The sequence below is a fragment of the Bombina bombina genome, chromosome 4 (genome assembly GCF_027579735.1).
Source record: "Bombina bombina isolate aBomBom1 chromosome 4, aBomBom1.pri, whole genome shotgun sequence".
NCBI classification, from domain to species: domain Eukaryota; kingdom Metazoa; phylum Chordata; class Amphibia; order Anura; family Bombinatoridae; genus Bombina; species Bombina bombina.
The window spans coordinates 942,097,141-942,120,393 of record NC_069502.1 but is presented as its reverse complement, the minus strand read 5'-3'; the positions used below and the strand labels follow the sequence as shown (position 1 = coordinate 942,120,393).

The 23,253-nt window shown below is 35.5% G+C and overlaps 1 protein-coding gene across 1 annotated transcript in view; it reads right to left on the bottom strand.

Moving 5' to 3' along the window:
* Nucleotides 1-22,903, bottom strand: part of HEATR1 (HEAT repeat containing 1) — a 184,475-nt gene extending 161,572 nt beyond the window's left edge. Inside the window, exons 1-9 of the mRNA XM_053711938.1 lie at nt 22,771-22,903; nt 20,102-20,261; nt 14,824-15,040; nt 14,120-14,261; nt 12,594-12,695; nt 11,761-11,901; nt 5,729-5,940; nt 1,051-1,184; nt 740-842 (exon numbers count right to left, since the gene is read on the bottom strand). Coding sequence (XP_053567913.1) covers nt 740-842; nt 1,051-1,184; nt 5,729-5,940; nt 11,761-11,901; nt 12,594-12,695; nt 14,120-14,261; nt 14,824-15,040; nt 20,102-20,243 — 1,193 coding nt within the window. The 5' untranslated portion in view covers nt 20,244-20,261; nt 22,771-22,903. The remainder of the gene's footprint in view (nt 1-739; nt 843-1,050; nt 1,185-5,728; nt 5,941-11,760; nt 11,902-12,593; nt 12,696-14,119; nt 14,262-14,823; nt 15,041-20,101; nt 20,262-22,770) is intronic.
* Nucleotides 22,904-23,253: the final 350 nt, after the last annotated feature.

Below are 23,253 nucleotides of genomic sequence, written 5' to 3'. Positions count from 1 at the left end.
TCAATTGAAAGTGATGCAGCATTTTTTTATAAAAAAAAGCTAGCAAGAAACTATCACATGAACATCTCTATATAAGAAAGGAAGATATCTTATCTCAGTGTCCTCCATAGCCACATCCTATTGTAAAGGGGCCTTAAGCATCTAATCAAGATGCTAGTCCTGGGACTTGTATTTTATTTTCATCCTCAGTTTGAAAAAAATAAAATCTTGTGAGATTATCGCAAAATGCCACAATATCACAGTAAAACAAAGTGTAACTCAGCATTGCTGATGCTACTTAGCTGCTGCTTTTTTTCACCACACAGATGACCGTAAAAAACAAAAAATGGAGTAAGCTTAAGGATAACTGCACTGGTAAAATGAAGACATTTTAATGTAATATTTTCAAGCCAGCTTTTTACAGTTATGCTGCATCACTTTCAAGTGGTTTTTGTATATGGATAACGTCCCTTTAAAATGATTCAGTGCATGCCGTTTTTTTACAAACTTTACAATTTAATTCAGTTATCTAATTTATTTGGTATACTTTGATGAAAATACCTAGATAGGTATAGAAGCATTACTGGGAGATCTGATCTGTTAGAGCTCTAGGGAAAGGGTTAGGGAAGCAATGCACTTCAAGACTTTCGTCTTTAAAAAAAATATGTTTAAACTGTGAAAACCTTCAGCAACAAGCCTTATGTAATTAGTATAAGCTGCCAGGTAGCGGAGGCACACAAACTGACAGGAAGCGCTTTACCGAGCAAGTAGTTTGTCTAAATCCTTTTCAAGTGGAATGTTGCCGAGTATCCCTTCCAGGTTAGTTTTACACACTTCATAGCTTGAATCTTCCAATCTATCTTCTAGAAGTAATGAGAGCAAACACAGTAAGAAGAGATAGTGAACATATTTTTATATTATGCAACTTGATCCCCACATCATTGTACTGCTTATATTTTTAATATTACTCTGGGACTGCATTAGTTTATCCTCTATAACATTTCCATTATACCTACATCTAAGGGGGAAAACAATAAAACAAGCCAGGTAGTAAGGATGCCCACAGCCTACCTGCAGATGATTGAATGATGACACGTACAAGGTTCGGTAAGAGGTATGTGAGGAGTGAGGAGGTATCATACAAGCCTGAGATCCCCTGAAGTATTGGGACTAAGTCTGGCACCTTGCACAGATGATTGAATGAGCTAAAAAGAGAAAATGTTAAACAGACATTAAACATGGAAACATTAGAAATAAAAGTATGCAATCAGTAACCTGTAACAAGGCTAGGGGCCCAATGTCCTAAAGCACTCTGCTCTGGTGACCCCCAAGGCAGAACATGCTGTGACCTGAGATGTCATCTCAGAAAATGCAGCATGTCACCAGAAAGAATGGACAAGAGGGAACAGTTAGAAATTTTACTTTGCAGCACTCCTCCACAACAGGCTGTTCTTCGTAAATAGCGCATTGCTTTGGTTGCATTGTGTACATTTTCCTTAACACAGTGCAGCCACAGCAAAGCACTGTTTGAAGAGAACAGTCAAATACGGGGTAGCACTGAAATATAATATTTAAAACTTTAAAAAAATGCTTTATTCTCCAGCTAAACAGTATTTAGTAGTTGAGCTGGTGCTTTAGTATAACTGCCACATTTAAAATTGTATTACATTTAAAAATGGCCTGCAGAAAAATTCTGACTAAAAAAATGTTATTGCAGAAAGTGGAAAATAAAGTTCTGACTCTGGGCTGGTGAGATGATCTAAGACCTCTCATCAGTATTGTGGGGTCTCTCAAGGATTTTTTTATCTTTAGAGACGTATGCTTTGCTATGCAATCTTCTGTATGTGAAGGAGACACCTTTAATACAATATAATGCTCAAAAAAATAACCAAAGACTGTGTGTGATTTCTGTCCATGCCAGCAAGTCTGTGATCATCAGGCCATAAGTGAACTCTAGCAGGGTGTACACTTGGGACTTAATGATCTAAATATCTCCCTTTGAGATTATCTAAGAAGTCTCATCTGTATTGCAAGGTCCCTAAAATAATTTTAGAAAGGAAAATATTACTCTGATGGCTGTTTATTTAGCTATGTATGTTCTGGATATGAAGGAGACACACGTGTTGCAATATAAATGGCAAAAAAACTAAAATATTTTGCTTGGTTCTTTCCATGTCAGCGAGTTATGATTGGCTGCAAAGTGAATATGACACTCCAAATCGGTTCATCAGCCATGTCCTGGTCAAGAGTGACAATGCTCTGCAACTTTTCAGTGCAAGTTTAACAATGCGTTTAACCTCTTTATGGATCTTAAAGGGAGACTGAACCCAATTTTTTTCTTTCGTGATTCAGATAGAGCATGAAATTTGAAGGAAACTTTCTAATTAACTCCTATTATCAAATTTTCTTCATTCTCTTGGTATCTTTATTTGAAATGCAAGAATGTAAGATTAGATGCCGGCCCATTTTTGGCGAACAACCTGGGTTGTTCTTGCCGATTGGGAGATAAATTCATCCACCAATAAAAAAGTGCTGTCCAGAGTACTGAACCAATAAAAAAAAAAAGCTTAGATGCCTTCTTTTTCAAATAAAGATAGCAAGAGATCAAAGAAAAATTGATAATAGGAGTAAATTGGAAACTTGCTTAAAATTTGCATGTTCTACCTAAATCACGTTTGAAAAAAATTGGATTCAGTGTCCCTTTAAGGAGAGACACATAGATTGGGACCACCAATACATTTGTGGCTCCCAAATATTGGGACTGGCCTAGATTTTGAACCTATTTGTCAAACTGTTATGAATGCTCATTACTAACACAATGCTGTAACAAGAATTGTATTGTTAAACTTTAATATCAATTTTAAGGAACAGTACCATTAATAGATCATCTTTAGTAGCATTAATCAAATTTTCTCACAAAAATTAAATAAACCTTGAAAGTTTTTGGCAGAAAATCTGCTTCATTTTAGCATTCATCTAAACTAAAAGAACCAGCTTAGTAAAAGATAAAAGTCTTCATAGACAATGAGCCATTGATCTCAATGGTTTAGTCTGATGTCACATGGACTGTGACATTTACCATCAGCTAAAAGACTTCTCATCACTGACTAAAAATAGAGAACATTATCTGAAGAGAGATAAGGCAAAAGTCCTGGTATAAAGTATACTGAACACATACCCTTGTATAATAAAAACTACTGTAGCTTTATGAAAGTACGCAATTAGCAATGTATACACAATTATAATGCACTAAATTGTAAGTAATTGGGCAAAATATATGGAAATTAAACAATTCCTGTATTAACTATCATAAAATGATAAAGTTTGACTCTAGCTATTAAAGCTTAATATCTATTGGCTTTGTAAATGTAATATTTAACACAACTTGTTAGTTTGTTTTTATCTCACTAATAGATGCCGTATAGTGAACATAAAAATGTCCAAATATTAAAAATAATAATTTATTTAAATGTAATAAAAAAGCTTCTCTAACCACCACCCCCTTACATCTCTTCAATCCTAATAGACTTTACCAGCAGAAGTACCCTGGGAGAGGTCTATCCCTCTTAAAGGGACATGAAACTCAACATTTTTCTTTCATGATTCAGCCAGACTCAGAGCACACAATTTTAAACAACTTTCCAATTTTCTTGTATTAGCAAAGTGCCATCATGCTCTTGGTATCCTTTATTGAAAAGCAGAAAGCCAAGCTCAGGAGCGTGCACATGTCTTCAGCACTATACAGCAGCAGTTTTGTAAGGATCTTATACATTTGCAAGAGCACCAGATGGCAGCACTTTCTCCTGCCATGTAGTGGATACGTAGGTATCTAATTAAAGTGATTTTAAATCCTAGCATTTGTGAAACGCTATGATTTACAATTGAAACAAATAAAGGGGACTTTCAGTCATGAAGTATAAAATACTTCATGCTGAAAGCGTTCACCGCACTGAGCTCCTCAGGCAGCCCACGGCAGATCACTATTTTGCTGAAAGGGGACGTTTCCACCTCTTAGCCAATAGCCGTGCGAGCTATCCGGCTAGGCGCCAGTTGGAGCCCACGGCTATTTGCCAAGAAGTGGAAACGTCACCTCACAGCAAATAAAGTTCTGCTGTGGGCTGCCTGAGCAGCTCAGTGCGGCGAACGCTTACAACAAATAAAGGAGTTTTCAGCATGAAGTATTTTATACTTCATGATTGAACGTCCCCTTTTTATTTGTTCCAATTGTAAATCCTAGCGTTTCACAAACGCTAGGATTTACAATCACTTTAACAAAGAATACCAAGGAAACTAGGAACAAGTAAATTGTAAACTTTAAAGAAAAAAAGAAAAAAATTGTATGCGCTGTCTGAATCGCAACATAATGGGTTTCATGTCCCATTAAAGGGACAGTCAACACCCGATACTTCATAACTCCATACCTTAGATCAGTGATTTGCAACCTTTTTTTTGCCGTGGCACACTTTTTTACATTAAAAAATCCTGTGGCACACCACCATCCCAAAATTTTACAAAATCACACATTGTAGCCTAATACAGGATATATATACAGTATATATATATATATATATATATATATATATATATATATATATATATATATATATATATATATATATATATATATATACACACACACACACATACACTGTACTGTGCTGTCATGCCATGCCTCCTACAAACTATACATGACATATTGACATTCATTCACAAACACCCCTGCACTGTTGTCAGTCTGCCGCGGCACACCTGAGGATCTCTCACGGCACACTAGTGTGCCACGGCACACTGGTTGAAAAACACTGCCTTAGATCAGTAATAGAAGATGCAGCTGCACTGCATCGCATGTTGATGAGCTCTAAGGGTATGGAGTGATCACCCAAAATACAAATGTTTATTTCAGGTAGATATGGCCGACAAACTCCTCCCCCTTCTCCTTCGTCCCCTTCTCTAATCTTTTCCCTGCTCGTTCCTGTTGAAAGGGTGACGTTGCTGTTTTGATAATGCGCATGCGCATTATCTTCTACCCGCTCGCAAATTCAAGCCGAAATCGTAAGTGCTATCCATTGCTCATGCGCGATTCTCCATGAACACGTGTTAACCCCAACCGAGGATCGGATTATGATTGGAGGATTCAATCAAAAAAGAAAGTTATTACGTAACAGTAGGGGGAGTTTGACGGCCATATCTACATGGAAAAAGCATATGTATTTTGGGTGATCACTCCATACCCTTAGAGCTCATCAACATGCGATGCAGCTGCATCTTCTATTACTGATCTATGGTATGGAGTTATGAAGTATCGGGTGTTGACTGTCCCTTTAAATTTAATTCACAGGTTTAAAGCCTTTCCTCCCACAAAAGTCTTCACTATTCAGTTCCAGTACTGTATAGTGCCTGGATTGGCAAGTCTTGAAGCCAAACCAAAGCCAGGAAAAAAAGAGAAAAAAAATAAATAAAAAAAACAGGAGAGAGGCAGGAGATAATTCAATTTGAGCAAGAGAGCAAACTCAAAGATAACATAAACTGATAGTGAAAGATGAAATTGCAAATCCTAAAAGTGGAAACATATGAAGTGGGCACACGCCCAGTGAGATACGGCTTCTGAGACAGAGAATTGTTTGGGCAGTTCCACTTATTGTTAAATGAAGCAGAAAAGCAGTGTTATGGGCACTTTTTGATACTTACAGTCACAAGACCACATGTGGTGGGCAATTTATAAATATAATGTCCTATGTAACACACTTACTTGCTCCCAATGTCTTTGTATTGCTGGCTCTGTAAATGTATAATCAGACAACCTACACCCTCCCGTACAAGAGATGGAGTTATCAGCAAGGTTCGGCTGATTTGAGATGCCAAGGATTTCACCAAAGTGTCAGCCATCACGCTCTTCACTGTCAGCTGGCAGATTATCATGTAAGTGGCAGCTTTGTAATCCACCAGGGATGACTTTAAACCCTAGAAAAGAAAAAAGCAGATGCACATCACACCGGACTTTCATAAAAGTAGAAATACCTCACTTCCCACAGTTTATTCATTTGTATGGGGAAAAGGTCTTTAATTTAAAGGACCACTAAATGCAGTAGAATTACATCATTAACAAGTGCATAAAAAAGCAGATTATTTTTTTTTCTGACAAATTTAGGTTTTCTCCCAATTTCCAGCCCCATGTATCATGTGACAGACATCAGCCAATCACAGACTAGTATACATATACCCTGTGAGCTTGTGCACATGCTCAGTAGGATCTTGTTCCCCAGAAAGTGTTAACATAAAAAAAAACGTGCAAAATTTGATAATGGAAGAAAATTAAAAAGTGTCTTAAAACTGCATGTTCTATCTGAATCATAAAGGTTTATTTTGAGTTGAGTGTCCCTTTAAAAATGCCCTAATGGACAGAGTGTTAAATTATTTCTTGCCAGGGATATATGCAGTATGCAGTACTTGTAATAAGGTATTTGGGGGTCAATAAAGACAGTACAGTTCCCCAGGTCTATAATGATATCTAACAGGCAAAGCCTCTAAGGGCTAGATTTATCAAAGGCTAGGCGAACTCTGTATGTGCTTCGCCTGTAACTGCGCCTCAGCTCGCCTCCGGAGAAGCGCACACGTGCGCCTGAATTATTTATAAAAAAAAATAGACGTAACTTTGCGCAGGCGAACTGGGGCTTAATAATGATAAATTTTGCCTGTCGGAAATGGCATTTACTCCCTATTTATCACAGTACATCCCTATAAATATTTACGCCGCCATGTTTTGATTATTAAAAAAGTATTTTTTAAGTTAATATTTAGCTTATATTTATATTATATAATGTTTCTGTGCTGTTTTTGACATATGTTGATAATTTTAGATTACAAAAATAAATATATTAAAATATTGATAAATATATATATATATATATATATATATATATATATATATATATATATATATATATATATATATATATAAATATAAAACTGTTGGTACCGATATGCGCCAGTGGATGCGCAAATTTCTGGCAATAACAGTCTCTTCTTGGCGCTGAGCCTTTGAAAAATTAGTTAAAAGAAGAAAGTACTGCATCACAAGATGTAAAAGCACGTATTATAATGGTGTTCGCCTCAGTCAGCATGGCGAAATATACAACGCGCAATTGAAGGCAAAATTGCAGTTCCCTATCGGCTCAAAGCAATGATAAATAAGAAACTGGGCGTATTTGTAGGTCGGGCTGTTAAATTACACCTATTACTAATGTAAATTGTAGCACTCGGGAGCGCGCCTGTGTGCCTAGGCGAATGCACGCTGAGTGTGAAGAAGTTTCTTTCAGATTTGCGCAATTATAGGCGCAGAGTGCTTTGATGAATATGATGATCAGTTCATATGAGCTATTTTGGACAGAATTAAAGGAGAATGGCTTTGATAAATCTAGCCCTAAGTAATACAACTGATGCTTTGCATTTAATTAATGGTCTCTGCTGGATAATCTATATTAGGACAGACTACCTACAAATTAAAATAAAGCTCTAAAAATCAATGTGCTCATTTATCTTAAAATGGACAGTAAAGTCAAAATTAAAGTTACAAGATTCAGACAAAACATGTATTGGTATCCTTTGTTGAAGAATAGGCTCATGACCAGCAATGCACTACTGGGAACTAGCTGAACACATATGGTGAGCTAATGACAAGAGGCATATATGTGCTGCCAAGCCACAAATCACCAGTTAATTTCAAGTAGTGCAATGTTGCTCCTGAGTCTACCTAGGTTTACATTTCAAGAAAAGGATAACAAGAGAACATAGCACATTTGATAAAACAAGTAAATTGGAAGCTTTTATAAAATGACATCCTCTATCTGAATCATGAAAGTCTAAATTTGACTTTGTTTATTTAAGTACATAGGAACTCCTGTCTCTTTACATTTCTTACAAGCAAGCTTGCATGTTAGCAAGCTAAGATTCCAGAATATTTACAATATACTGTAATATACATAATTAATTAAAACTCTTGTTAAGAAAAAATAGAAATATTTTTTATAAACTGGTGAAAATCAAATAGTTGACTTTAAACTAGATTTAAAAAACAACGAATTTGAAATGTAATATTACGACTATTGTAAAAATAAAAATTATTGTAAATTTAAAAAAAAAAAGCAATCTGGACAGCCTTGAGACTCGCTTATAAAAAGTCTAAAGTACCACCTGGGGGGAGCCATAAATTATATAAAAAGATGAAGCAGTGAAGCACAGAACAGAATATCCTACTGCCCCGGTAGTTAGAACATGGACAGCAATTAAGCCTGTGGCTGCCAAAAAAGGTTGCAATGCAGTTTTTGTTTTGCTCCAGAAACAGTAGGCAGAGGCGTGGAGGGATAGGATTAGAAGTTTTCTCTCCGGGTCACAATGTGCTGACCGTGTGGGACCCAGCAATAAAGGAAACTGACCCTACTCACAGGAAGAAAAACAAAAACCAAGGGCAGATTCAGGTACCCTATGCTCTGTCACTGTGGGAATCATAAAGATTGCAGTAGTACAGAAGAGCACCAGGTCCCCAGGCAGACACTGTGGGGACGAAGAACTACCTAAAGTGACTCTCCAAAAAAATTATCTGTCGTCAGCAGGTTGGGGCAGGGAGCCAGTATATTCAGGACTCAAATCTCAGCACTAGGAGAAGTTTTAAATACACGTGGGATAATGAAGCCCTATCTTAAAAGGAAAAGTAAACGTCAAAAATAAAATTCCAAGGTAGAAGGAGGTAATCAAAACAAAAAAAAGCCAGAGACTAAAGTGTAGCTGAAATTTTTAAATGATATCAATGGTTTAAATATTTATTAAAAAAAAGTAAAGTTTTAGTGTCCATAAAGCAATTGGTGCCACCCTGTTGTAAATTAGGTTTGCTTCTCTACTGAGACCAATTAGGGGCAGTAATAAATGGGTTACTAGACTACACAACCAATGACGGAGGAATAAAGCTGTGTTAAACCTGAATTCTACACTTGTCACTATTAAATTACAGGAAAAGAGGGACAAGATAAATAACATATTGCAAAGTTATTTTATTACAAATAATAAAAACACTTTATATTACAAGCTCAAAATATTTTCCAATAATTTAAAGAACAGCATTTAAAAAGGGACAGTCTATACCTTGGTCATCTTAAAGTCTTACCTTAAATTAAGCTGCAAATAGCCTCCTGCACCTTTTCTATATCATGCAGCAGGAATGGTAAAAAAATTATTTTAAAATGAATATTGTTTCTGGACACTTTGAAATGGCTGCCAAGCTCAGCCCACTGATGAGATCATGATCTGGGCTGTATATGGCATCCAATCACAAAAGGTTCTCTAGTAAGATTCAACAGACTGTCAATGCTATTCAGCAGTGTGTCAAGATGCAGCCCAGATCATGATGTCATCAGTGGGCTGAGCTTCACAGCCATGACAAACTGGCCAGAAATATTCATTTTAAAATAACTTTTTATTTACCATTCTTGCTGCATGATAAAGAAAAGATGCAGGTGGCTATTTGCAGCTTAATTAGAGGTAATACTTTAAGATGACGAAGGTGTAGACTGTCCCTTTAAAGCAAAGTTGGAGGTTAACAGGCTCAGGTGTAATTTATGGAAGCAATACTTAAAAGGTATATGAAACCCACAATTTCCCTTCATAATTCAGATAGCACATACCATTTTAAGTTTTATTTTTCCAATTTACTTATATTATTTAATTTGTTTAGTTCTCTGTATATGCTTTTGTTGAAAAGCTGCACATATTTGCCTCTTGTTTTTAGCTTATCAATGTGCTGTGCTACCTCCCAGCAGTGCACTGCAATTCATTTAACAAATGATAACAAGAGAATGAAGCAAAATTGATAATAGAAATAAATTGGAAAGCTACTTAAAAATGCATGCTCTATCTGAATAATGAAAGACATTTTGCGTTTCATGTCCCTTTAAATAGGGAGGTTGAGGTTTTCCCAGAAAATTAAGTTATGCCCATCCCACTCTTTACTATCACCTTTGAAATTCTTGCTACCTCCAGAACTTAGACAGACAGTTGGAAAATGGGAGAACAAAGGATTATATAGAGTAGCTGATTTCTTAGACAAAAATAAAATACTTACCTTTAATCAGAAAAAATGACAAAATCCAGCCATATAAACTACAATGGTTCCTTTATTTGCAAATAATGTCAGTAATCACAAAATACATAGCAAATAGGCCAGAACAACCTCTTACTAACCTAGAAAGGATCGGCAGGACACCAATTAGAGGGAAACATGTGATCTCTCAGCTATATTTATTGATCCAAGGAGCAAAATATACTTCCAAATATCTTCTGATGGAGAGATGGGAAAGAGACATAGGGGAGACACTTGAGAAGAAGAAATGGGAAGAAATTCTCTTAGAGTCTAGTAAAGGAATACTAAGTGCAGATATGAGGGAGAATTGCATTAATGTCTCTTTTCGGTGGTATCTTACACCTGAGAGGACAGCTCACTTCACCTCACAAATGCTGGGGACCTGTTACAGGGGATGTAAGGAGAGGGGGACGTACAGACATATGTGGTGGGATTGCTCAAAGGTAAGACCATTATGGACAGCACTCTCGGAGCTCCTTAGCAACACACTAAATGAACACATCACTTGGACGATCTCCCGTGCACTATTGAATGATAGGGTGAGACCTTTTGGCTCTGCTGTTCATACATTTATTAAAACCCTTTGTACATGCCTAAGAATATGTATAGCCAGACATTGGAAGGAGGGGGTGCCTACATGGACAGAGGTCATGGACAAAATTAAAGATACATACACAATGTCAGAACTAGCAGCATGGTCACAAGGATCTACTGAGTAATTTCAAAAGGTGTGGTTCCACTGGATATTGAGAGAGGATAGATGAATAGGATTTGCGGGAGAGGAAGTTGAGTAGGTGTTTTAGACAGGATAGCTGAGGAGGGGCGGGGTCCATTAAACACTCGATATTTATGAACCTAGGCACAGATATCCTAAATAGTAACTTGCAGAATAAGAAGCCGTTAAATACACCTGTTGTTAGATAACACTTATGGAAACACCTGGTGGGGGAGGGAGGGTTATGGTTCATAATTACTGATGTTTAATAGTTTATATATATAAGATGAAGGAGGGAACTTAAATCTGTATGTAGGTTAAGAGAGTCATGGAGAAAACTTCAATCTCTACTACGTAACATCGTTCAATCTCCGGAGTTGTAGTATTAACGAGGAAGGGAAATTCTCATCCTGGATATGTTATAGGTGAACAGGAAGTGGGCGATTTAATATGCCTATTTTAGAAAGAGGTTACATGGTTGATAGAGATACAGAGATTTATTAATATTTGTCTCATCGACATGTTCATATACTTTGTGGTTCCCTCTTGTCAAATTTTTTTTATGTTTGCCTTTTTTGTATATCTTTTAATGATTTGAAATGTTGATAATGAAAACCAATAAAATTATTTCAATTAAATAGGGAGATTGATTCATAGACCGGACATGCACCAGAAGTGGTACTTAAAAAGACTAACGGAATGGAAAGGTTGTTCTAATATTATTTAAAAATAATTCAGCAGAAAACTGTGGGCATAATGAACTATTATACTAGCAAAACATTTCAGGTTTGATAGGCAGTTTCAAAGTCAAAATGCATAAAACTTCCTTATTACAACATGACTACAACAAAGAAATGTTGATAATTATCCAAAAGTAGCCAAACTATAGTAAGTGTTACACAAAGGTCACAACTTTTTTGTGTAAGCAGATCCTTACCTTCTGTATATATGGGAGGAGCTTGGAAACAAGAGTATCTGAAATATTCTCTACGGCATTCAAAGCAGCAACTATGCTGGAAACGTAAAACGATAGCAGGACTCTTAGTTGTGCTGCGCTCCCTGGATAGTCAGAAAATACCTAGGGAAAAAGAAAGCAAAGGAATTTGTTATAAAAAACAAAACACAATATATATATATATATATATATATATATATATATGTATATGTGTGTGTGTGTGTGTGTGTGTGTGTGTGTGTGTGTGTGTGTGTGTGTGTGTGTGTGTGTATATATATATGTTACACACAGCCTTTCCTCAATTTCCATAGATTTCAAGCATTTCTATACTAGTACAATTACAGATCTATAGGACGGAGCTAATAGTCAGCTAAATCAGTTAAATCCTTGCTTTGCAAAATGATCTTCATAAAAGAATGGTTTTAAAAGTATTTAAAACGGTTATTGACAAATTAAAATAAGATGTGTTACAATCCATTCACACACCCCTTGAAAAGTCTCTTGAGTATATTTATTTTATCTCCCTTGTTGTGGGCAATTAAAGACAGATACAAATAAGCTCATGCAGTAATTAAGATATCACTGTGTACAATGTTGCAGGACTGGAGTTATGAATTCCACAGGATATTATAGTCTTTCTGGGGACAGTCGATAAAGCACAATTGTCAGAGGTAAATTACAAGAAAAGAAGGTGAAATGTATACAAATAATGAGATTACGATAGATTGATACTATGGCCAAATATTGGGCATACCAGCAATGTTACTTATCCAGCTAGGGAGAGTGTACAATGCAGATGTAGGATTTATACAAACCTTCACAGATTTGGTCACCAAGCGGCAAATAAATTCCAAGAAACCCATATCTTTGTAGCAATGTGTGATAAGTGTACTTCTTGGAAGAGGAACACCTGGTTTCTGTATAAAGATTTAAAAAAAAAAAAAAAAAAAAAAAAGCAAAATGAGTAAAATGGAATACATGGATTATATTATAAATGTTTACAAATATTACTATAGTTTACTAGTCAGTGGTTAAAAGCTACTAGCCCAGATGAACACAGTTACTAGTCCTCTCAATGCTAAAGATAGGAAAAATTCAAAATTTGTATTCATCCTCTGCAATTTCTTACTCGTCCAGTGGAAATTTCAAGCTAATGAATCAAGCTTCTTCTCGTTCATGTGCCAAAATATATCATTTAAAGTAAAGGGGAAATATATTGTAAAAATAGTTTCCACTTAAAAGAGTTCCCACTTACTTGATACACCAGCTGCAGAGTATAAAATGTATGGGAAATAGCGCCTTTAGGTTTTTTTTTTTTTTTTTTTTTATTTGAAATACCTGCTAATTAAAACAATAACCCATTTAATTAGGCTGAACTTGCAGGTAGCGCAAATCTCCTTATTGGTCTATAAACACAAAAGCCTCCTTATAGTACCTCTCTTTGTATACATAGGTCAAGAGAGTGTTATTGAAAATGAACATGCAAGTCAAGAGCAGCTATTTCAAATGCCCAAATAAAGCTAAGTAGCATAGTATACTATTTCTTAACAGTTTTATACACATCTGCAGGTAAAATGAATCACTGGGAACACATTAAAGGGAATACAAATTACAGTACTCTGTTCCTTTAAATCTGTTAATACAATAGATAAACAAAATCATTGTTATTCAGGGACATTAAAGTCACTTATAAAACAAATACACTCCCTATAGGTCTCTGCGATCATTGATCGCATCCCAATCATAGCACATCATGCAAAATGTGAAAGCAAGAAACTTGTGTACATTTGCTTAACAGCTGATTTATGTGGCCGCACAGGCTTGTTTTATCCAAGGTGAGAATCAATTTAGAACACTACAAAAAAATTTTTTTTTTAAAAAACCTTAAAAAAAAAAAAGGGACATGAAACAATTTTTTTCTTTTATGATTCAGATAGAGCATACAATGCTCTGCTGGGAGCAAGCTGAACGCATCAGTAAGCCAATTATAAAAGTAATACATGTGCAGCCACCAATAACCAGCTAACTCCCAGCTCTTGAGCCTACCTAGGTGTGCTTTTCAACAAATGATACGAAGAGAACAAAGCAAATTAGAAAAAAGAAGTAAATTGGTTGAAAATTGTATGCTCTATCTGAATCATAAAATTAAAATATAGGGTTTCATGTCCCTTTAAGTTTCTAAAACTGAAGCTGTACTACACTATGCAAAGCATGAAACAAATTTAAAAAAAAGCATGAAACAGTGGCTTGATATTAGCATTCATAGTTGTAACTTATTGCACTTTTTAAAGAGATGGTCACTGAAGTTCAATTCCAGGAGGAACAATTTTGTCTTCTTTACCTGAATAGGATGCAGCCAGTTCCACTTGTGAGTTGGATCAGATATACTCAGGAGCTGAATTACACGAACAAAAATTCTAGTCTCGTGATACGGAAGAACACAGCCAATCAAGCTGTCCTGATTGTACAGATGGATGTGGAACCTTTAAAGAAGATAAGACCGTATCACATTATAAACGCTATGAGATTATCAAATACAATAGCACTTAAAAGTAGCAAGACTAACAAACATCAAGCACAATTCTATTTTTTTATTTATTTTTTTAAATTGGCTCATGTGAAAAAGTGCACTTAGATATTTAAAGGGAAATCACAACATTTGCAACAACGCTATACATTGCTGTATGCACTGCTGCCATAGAATGCTAAAAGACATGAGCATGATCTTGCGCTCCTGAGCCTACCCTAGGTTTAAACTTCAATACAGAATACTAATTGAATGAAACAAATTTGGTGATAAAAGTAAATTGCTTAAAATGAAAAATACTCACCAAAGAATTGCTAAGGGGTTTATCCATGGACTACTCTGAATTTGCTAAACCATGTACATTTTGATAACAAATTGCTTTTATAATGTATTTTGAATGCAAATATTTTCCTTATGCAGTTATTAAAACTGCTAATATATACAATGTATATAAATAAAAAAGTTAGTTACTTTTATATATATATTTAAATCATCCCAACCCGCAAAAGAACACCTACCTATGTATCAGCCATTCCAGGCACTTCTGTGCAGGCTTGAGCATGAAATAAGGGGAGAGATGGGTGAGAAATAATGAAATACTTTCATCCAGCTGCTCGTTCACAGCCTTTGTCTGGACACTGCGCTCCAAGCTCTTAGAGGTGTGACTGAACAGAGTGTCTTGGAAGGGCTCAAAGGAAGAATCAATCCCCATCAGCTCCTCAAGGCCGGTGCAACCTGCAGGTTTAAAAATAAAAAAATATATAAGTATATTCAGTTCACTTCATACTAGTATACAGACTGTCACATAATTGTTGGCTGAATAATGCTGTACCAAAAATACCCACTGTTGTTGCTAGTGTAAAGAACTGAGGGTTTTTTATTAAAAACTGTCTACTTCTATTTGCAAAATGTACTTAAAAGAAAAAATAAAGGGGCATCTATACTGTTTATAAACTCGTGTCCATAAAAGTTGTAAAAATACTGAGGACATTGGGATTTCATAAAATTACCTAGTAACTCTGTGATGTGTGCTAAAAAAAAAACCAATGTGCACTTGTTTTTCCTTTAATCTATAAAATATAAAATGTACTACCTGTGCTGAATAAACCTACATTTTCTAACCTGACCTGTAGTCTATCCCAGAAAATACATACACACACAGTATTGTATATTTGTTCCTCCTCAAAATGGGCTTTTTATATTGTACTCCTTTTTTTTTTTTTTACTTATATTCCTCTGACAAGTGAAATGTTTTGTGTGGAATTCTGTCTCTAAACACATCTGTGGGGCTTATCGCTATTAGCCATTAAGAATGAATACTGAAGTATGCAACATCTATTTATTGAATGTTTTACTATACATTAAGAAATGTTTACTTAAAGGGACACTGAAGCCAAATTTTTTCTTTTGTAATTCAGAAAGAGCATTCAATTTTAAGCAACTTTCTAATTTACCCCTATTATCAATTTTTCTTCGTTCTCTTGCTATCATTATTTGAAAAAGAAGGCATCTAAGCTTTCTTTTGGTTTCAGTACTCTGGACAGCACTTTTTTATTGGTGGATGAATTTATCCACCAATCAGCAAGGACAACCCAGGTTGTTAACCAAAAATGGGCCGGCATCTAAACTTACATTCTTGCATTTCATGTAAAGATACCAAGAGAATGAAGAACATTTTATAATAGGAGTAAATTAGAAAGTTGCTTAAAATTTCATGCTCAATCTGAATCACGAAAGAAAAATTTTGGGTACAGTGTCCCTTTAACCATTGTAGGTGAAAAATTTCTAACATGTTTAACCCCTTAGTGACCAGAATATTTTTCAATTTTCTCCGTTAAGGGCCAAGGCTATTTTTACATTTCTGCTGTGTTTGTGTTTAGCTGTAATTTTCCTCTTACTAATTTACTGTACCCACACATATTATATACCGTTTTCTCGCCATTAAATAGACTTTCTAAAGATACTATTTTTTTCATCATATAATATAAATTACCAAAAAATATTTTTTTTTATAAAACATGATGAAAAAAATTGGAAAAAAAAACAACAAAAAACACTTTTTCTAACTTTGACCCCCAAAATCTGTTACACATCTACAACCACCAAAACACACCCATGCTAAATTAAGTTTTTAAATTTTGTCCTGAGTTTAGAAATGCCCAATGTTTACATGTTCTTTGCTTTTTTTGCAAATTATAGGGCCATAAATACAAGTAGCACTTTGCTATTTCTTTCTTCAAAATTAGCGATAGTTACATTGTAACACTGATATCTGTCAGGAGTCCCTGAATAACCCTTCACATGTATATTTTTTTTTTAGTAGACAACCCAAAGTATTGATCTAGGCCCATTTTGGTATATTTCATGCCACCATTTCACTGCCAAGTGCGATCAAATAAAATAAATTGTTAACTTTTTCACAAACTTTTTTACTCACTTTAGGTTTGTCACTGAAATTATTTACAAACAGCTTGTGCAATTATGGAACAAATGGTTGTAAATGTTTTCTGGGATCCCCTCTGTTCAGAAATGGCAGACATATATGGCTTTGGCACTGCTTTTTGGTAATTAGAAGGCTGCTAAATGCTGCTGCGCACAGCACTTGTATTATGCCCAGCAGTTAAGGGGTTAATTAGGTAGATTGACGGGTTAATTTTAGCTTTAGTGTAGAGATCAGACTCCCACCTGACACATCCCACCCTCTAATATCTCACTGACCCCCCTCAAACAGCTCTCTTCCCTCCCCCACCTCACAATTGTCACCGCTAGGGATGCACCGAAATTTCGGCCGCAGAAAGTTTCGGCCGAAAATAGCATTTTTTGTTATTTCGGTTTTCGTTTTTTTTGCCTTTTATTTTCGGCAAAATTATTGTGTAGCATATTTTAAATTTGATGCCAGCCTAGAGCTGCTGTTTGAGTTCATTACTTGACTTACTGTTTTGCATATAATAATAATAGTTTTCTAGGACTATACTTTATTTTGATAATTGGTAACGAAACAAAAACGGTTAAATCTGATTCTGTTACACAGAACTAAATAAAGAATAATACTAGCGATGCACCAAAATTTGGGCCGCCGAAAATGTGCAATTCCAATTTCGGCCCAAAGAGGACCAAAATGGCTAAAAATGTACAGCCCTCCCCTGTTCTATTGAGTTACATGTCTATCCTTAGCATAAGGTGAGCAGCACAGCAATGGCATGGTACACAGAGCACACACATAAGTACCATTACATGATGATATTTGAAACCAGCAGAGAAGGAAACCAAACTTCTGAATAGTGAATACAAATATCAAAGGAGGATAAGTAACATGTTTATAAACACTTGATATTATCAGACACAGCCCTAAGCACACACAGTGAATATCTTTAAAGCCTTATATACAGTGCTCATACATCAGCCTCTTGTGCGTAGACATTCTATTCGCCTGAGGCAAATATGCCTGCACACTTTATAAGCATAAGCCCCAAGCTCGCACACAGTTGGTACAAATTAGCACCCACCAGACAGTGTAAACAAAAAAGCACAGTAACTTTTTATAACCACCTTGCACGTAAGGTTGTAGCTAAGTCCAGTGGTCCTGGTGATAGGTGACAGGCATACTCCATTTGGGGCTCCGGACATATAATCTGACGGGTCAGTGTGAGACCCGAACCAGGAACTAGGCAGAGATACGATGACGATCAGGTGCAGCCACGCTCATCGCACGGATAACTACACCCAAAAACAAAACACATGTCCACCTTGTATTGTTGTCTGGCTATAACCACGCTCTCCCTTATAGAGCTCCAGTTTCACTGCAGATCACGCCCTACTGTACAAGTGACCATGTCCATTTATTGGAGCTTTCCCGTCTACAAGCTCTCTCAGCTACACACACACACTGTAGCTAAAAAAGAAAAAAACAATTTCGGTTTCGTTTCGGTTTTCGGCCAGGATCATCCTGAATTTTCGGTATCGGTTTCGGTCCAGAATTTTCATTTCGGTGCATCCCTAGTCACCGCCATCTTAAAAACTGGCAGAAAGTCTGCCAGTACTAAAATAAAATATCGAGGCATCGCTGCCAATACCCTGAAAGCGATCACGATTGCTTCCACCGCTTGAAACCCCTAAGGACGTGCCAGGCACTTGGTCATTGAGGGGTTAATTAGTACTCTTTCATAAATTGTTTGTTTTTTTTCTACTTACTAAGTCCTTTTAATTATTGACATGAAAGCATACGCACAACAGTCAATGATCAAAAACTCGCCGGCATGTGGAGAAACCATGTAAAATCTTTGGGATTTTTTTTAACACCATATTAATAGTCTCTCCTTTCTAGAACGCTGCATAGTGAGACAGACATCACTTGCTAAAATTTGCTTTCTAAAATTCTATGGAGGAACCTCACAGAACTGACAAGATCTCTTAGATCACTGGGCCATTAAACGTGTCAATATAATGCTTTGCATTAACCCATAGTGTTCATTTATAGTACATTAAAGTAAAAAAATCTAACTATAGGAATGTATTTAAACCCAAAAGAAGGTCTAATATTTTAGAATAAGCAGTTGGAAAACATTTTCCAGGTTAAAATATTATTTCTGCTAAAATTAAAGAGATAAACGTTCAAAAAGGAATAGATTGAAGAGACTTTAAAGTGCAAAAAGAAAATGCTTTAATGTTTAATCATATAATGCTCTCTAAAGTTAAAAAGACATGAAAGTCAAAATGAAACTTTAATTGTTCAGACTAAGCAGCAGGTATCCTTTGTTGAAAAACATACCTAGGTACACTTGATCAGCAGTGCACTACTGGGAGTTAGCTGGGGATTCGTAGCTACGCACATGTGCCTCTTGTCATTGGCTCACTAGATGTGTACAGCTAGCTTCCAGTAGTATATTACTGCTCTGAAGTTGATCTAAACAGCATGTCTAACCCATCTGCAGGGGTTAACACATAGTTATAAGCAAGCAATAGTGCAATAATAAAATCATTTTACACAATAAAGCATTTTCTTTTTGCACTTCTATATCCCTTCAAATACATTGTTAAAGGGACATGAAACCCAAATGTTGAAACACTTGAAAGTGATGTAGCAAAGCTGTAAATAGCTGACTAGAAAATATCACCTTAACATCTCTATGTAAAAAAGAAAGATATTTAACCTCGCAAAAGTATTCACACCCTATTGTAAAGGACTTTAAGCAGCAAATCAGTTTGCCTGTCCCGGGAACTGCAAGGGAGCATGCCTCATGCACACTCATGTTATTTCCCTATTCAGTTTAAGGAAATTTACTATGAAATTTTGATAGATCAAAGTAAAGAAAAAGAGTTCATTACCTCAGCACTGCCGATTGGCTGCTGTTCATAACTTTTTTTTACCTGCAGCTGGACAGCAGCTGAAGTATAACTTTTTACACAGGACTTACTCTGGTGAGCAGAGGAAATTGTGAGGTAAAATATCTTCCTTTTTTACATAGAGATGCTCATGTGATATTTTCCTGTCAGCTTTTTACAGTTATACTGCATCAGTTTAAAGTGATTTAGCATATGAGTATTATGTCCCTTTAAATTCAGTTACAAAGCAGCAGTGCTAGCTGGTGATTCGCGAGTACATATGTATGCTTCTGGTCATTGGTTCATCATAGGCATTCCGCAGGCTCCTAGTAGTGCACTGCTGCTCTGAACCTTACATTCACTATGTGTTTAATCACTTGTGGGGGTTCATATGTAGTTATAGGCAAGTAATGGTGCGATAATAAAACATTTTCTATTTTCACTTGTATGTCCCTTTAATCCAAATGAACTTACCGATAGCAAAGAAGGTGTCTTTATCCATGTTGGAAGCCTCTTTTGGGTCAAAAAGCAGAGAGGCCGCCTTTTTCCGGCTAAACAGGCTGGGATCATTCTGAGGCAGCGCAAGGCGCTTGAGCTGGTGGGCTAACGTCGTCATGTTTGGGGGCTGGTACTTCTGTTACACAGGCAAAAAAAGTAGCAGGAAAATAATTATCAAATTGTGTGACATAAAGCAAAATAAAATAGCCTGAGAGCGTTGCTCAAGCAACACTGTGAAATAAAAAATTTTAAAAAATGTAATCCGTTTGGTTGCTCAATATAGGTTTGGGTCCATTCTAATACTTTTTTAAATTATCAGTGATCACTTGACTTTCTGATTATACAAGTTAGATTTACAGCTCACAAACAATAAGGGTGTTGCAGAAGTGAAGACACAATACATTGGTTTTCAAACAAATATTAAATCTCACTTTAAAAAAAAAAAAAGCACAACGCATGGCGAAGTGCTCAAGTCAGACATTCAATTTTATTTCATGCATCTATCTTTTTGGCTATTTAATATACATAATCGAGGGCTCAACAACATTCCATGTGCCCTAACATTGTGGATTATACTACATATATTAGTACACAAGTACCCTTGGCAGGCTCATAAAAATTGTTGGGTCCTCTGTATTTCTAATGGCTACTAATGAGAAACAAATTTGTAAGGACGGTTACATAATTCCTTCCATGGCACAAAACCCATATATCATGCATGTTTTATAAGACATCTTTACCTATTTGTAACAATATTTTATTATTGATAATCAGCGTTCTCCGCAGGATATTTTGCAAGCCGGGGGCATTATAATACTTTATAATATTATAACATCTTGTGCTATCCAAAGCACAAATTAATTGTATAATTTAACATAAAATGTATTTAATGTTAATTTGTACAATGAACAATTTTAATATTAGCCAACTTTAGCTTGAAGTTATGGTAAATGTTAGAATGTTTTTAACGCTAGGCTGTATCAATGTAATAAATAAAATGGACCTTAATTCATGATGCTATATGGCTAACACAGCCATTGGTAAGAGGTGGAAACGTCACCTAATGAAAACAAATCTAGTTTTGTCATGGGCGAGCAGATGGGGTTATTTTAGTATAAGAAACAACAAAATAAATGGTATGGTTTCTAGTATAATCACTTAAGCATCATAAATTAAGGTCAATTTTATTCATTGCATAGATACAGCCTAGCGTTTCAAAAACGCTAGCATCTACCCTCACTTTAATATTGGCTAAAGTTTTAGCCGGTTATCAGTAAAATACACTGATAATTAATTGTATTTAGTGAATATAGTAAACTTAAAAATAATTTAAATTATATTTGTAATGCAGAACTGGGTTAGAAGGCAGTCAGAAAAGCACCATGTTTATGTCAAACAGGACATCGACAGCATAATACCTAGTGATAATGATGTGGTTAGGATTAGCACACATACAAGCGATCATTACAGGTTTCAGTTTCAACAGGCAATAGTCACTACTTCAAAATGACAAAATGTCCCTTTAAATTCCATCAAGTATGCATGTTGAAAAAAAATGAATGTTTATTTGTGAAAGAATTAAAGATAAAAAAACTTAAAAAGATTATGTTAAAGATTGTGTAAAATAATATAAACTAGTGCTCATCATTAAACACCTAAAGTCTGCAAAATGTAGACCCTCATTTACATAGCTTTACCTCTCCTTGTATTGGAATATTTACATAACTGTCATCAATTACCCTTGTATAGCACTGCATACAATAATATATAAATCATAAAAATAATCATAAATACAGAATTCTCTAATTCAGTGTAACAGAGATTACAACAATAGCACACAGTCATCAGGATTTACTAATCTATGCAAATGTTTGCACACATAGAACTTGTCAGGAGGGAAATGCACATTTACCATAAAATAAAAAAAACTACATACTAGTATATAGACTCCCAGCAATAAAAAGCACTGACATAGGCAATAGGTACCAGATAAGTACAGGAAACATTAGGGAAAATAAACTAAATGAAACCTCCATATTTCATACTGAGCATTCAATAAAAGAAACACTTTACAATTTATTTATATTATCTTATGTTCTTCATTCTCGTGGTATCCTTTGTTAGAAAGCAAATATTGAGTTAGATTGAGTAGCAGCAATGCACTGCTGAGAGCCGACTGCTGATTGGTGGCTGTACATATATATGCCTCTTGTCATTGGCTCATCAGCTGTGTTCAGCTAGTTCTCAATAGTGCTTGCTGCTGCTGCTACTTATACAAACAAAAAAAAGGGATACCAAAAAAAAAAAAAAATAGGCAAGTAAATGTAAATGTTGTTAAGTGTATGCTCTGTCTAAATGATGAAATTATATTTAGTACAGTATTATGTTTCTTTAAAATAAAGAAAGTACCTTCTAATTATTAATATGCGTACTGAATTTTAGAAAATTGCTGTACGTATTTTGTTTTATATACACCTAAATAAACAGTTCCGTTTAATACATTTTATACTTCAAATTTGTGCACACTAAAAATATCATTTCTTTTAACTATATACAATATCTACTTGATGTGCTCATTCAAAGGACTAGTAACTCAATGAAAACGGTACAATCTAGCTTAGCACACATAGCATATGACGATTTACCTGCAATCGGTTAGGCTCAAATGTTCAGATTCCAGGGCCGATCGGTGTTTCTGTTTTTAAACTGCTGGTTTTACAGCAGATTTACACATCCACGTTAAACTCACATGCAAGCATGGACGACCCCTGACCCGGATATTCTTTACGTCACTCTTTGCGTCCCACTTCCGCTACTTTACTAACTTATGCTTAGCAGTGTCTGGTGTGCGGCCATGTTATTCATGGGCAAACTTCTGTTTACACTCATAATATAAAAAACGGGATATCACTTCCTCCGAAGATATTAAACAGAACATTAAGATATATAGTCCAATAAAGAAAGCCAGTATACAGTGCTTTAATGGTTAGATATAAAATGTTTCCATTTTAGCTGTTTTATTGTTTCAGTGTAAAATGAATAGTATCATAAATTAAAATAGAAACAAATATGTTACAAACCAAGTGTTACGTTACGGTTATCATGGGATTTCTCTGTGCAGTCACATA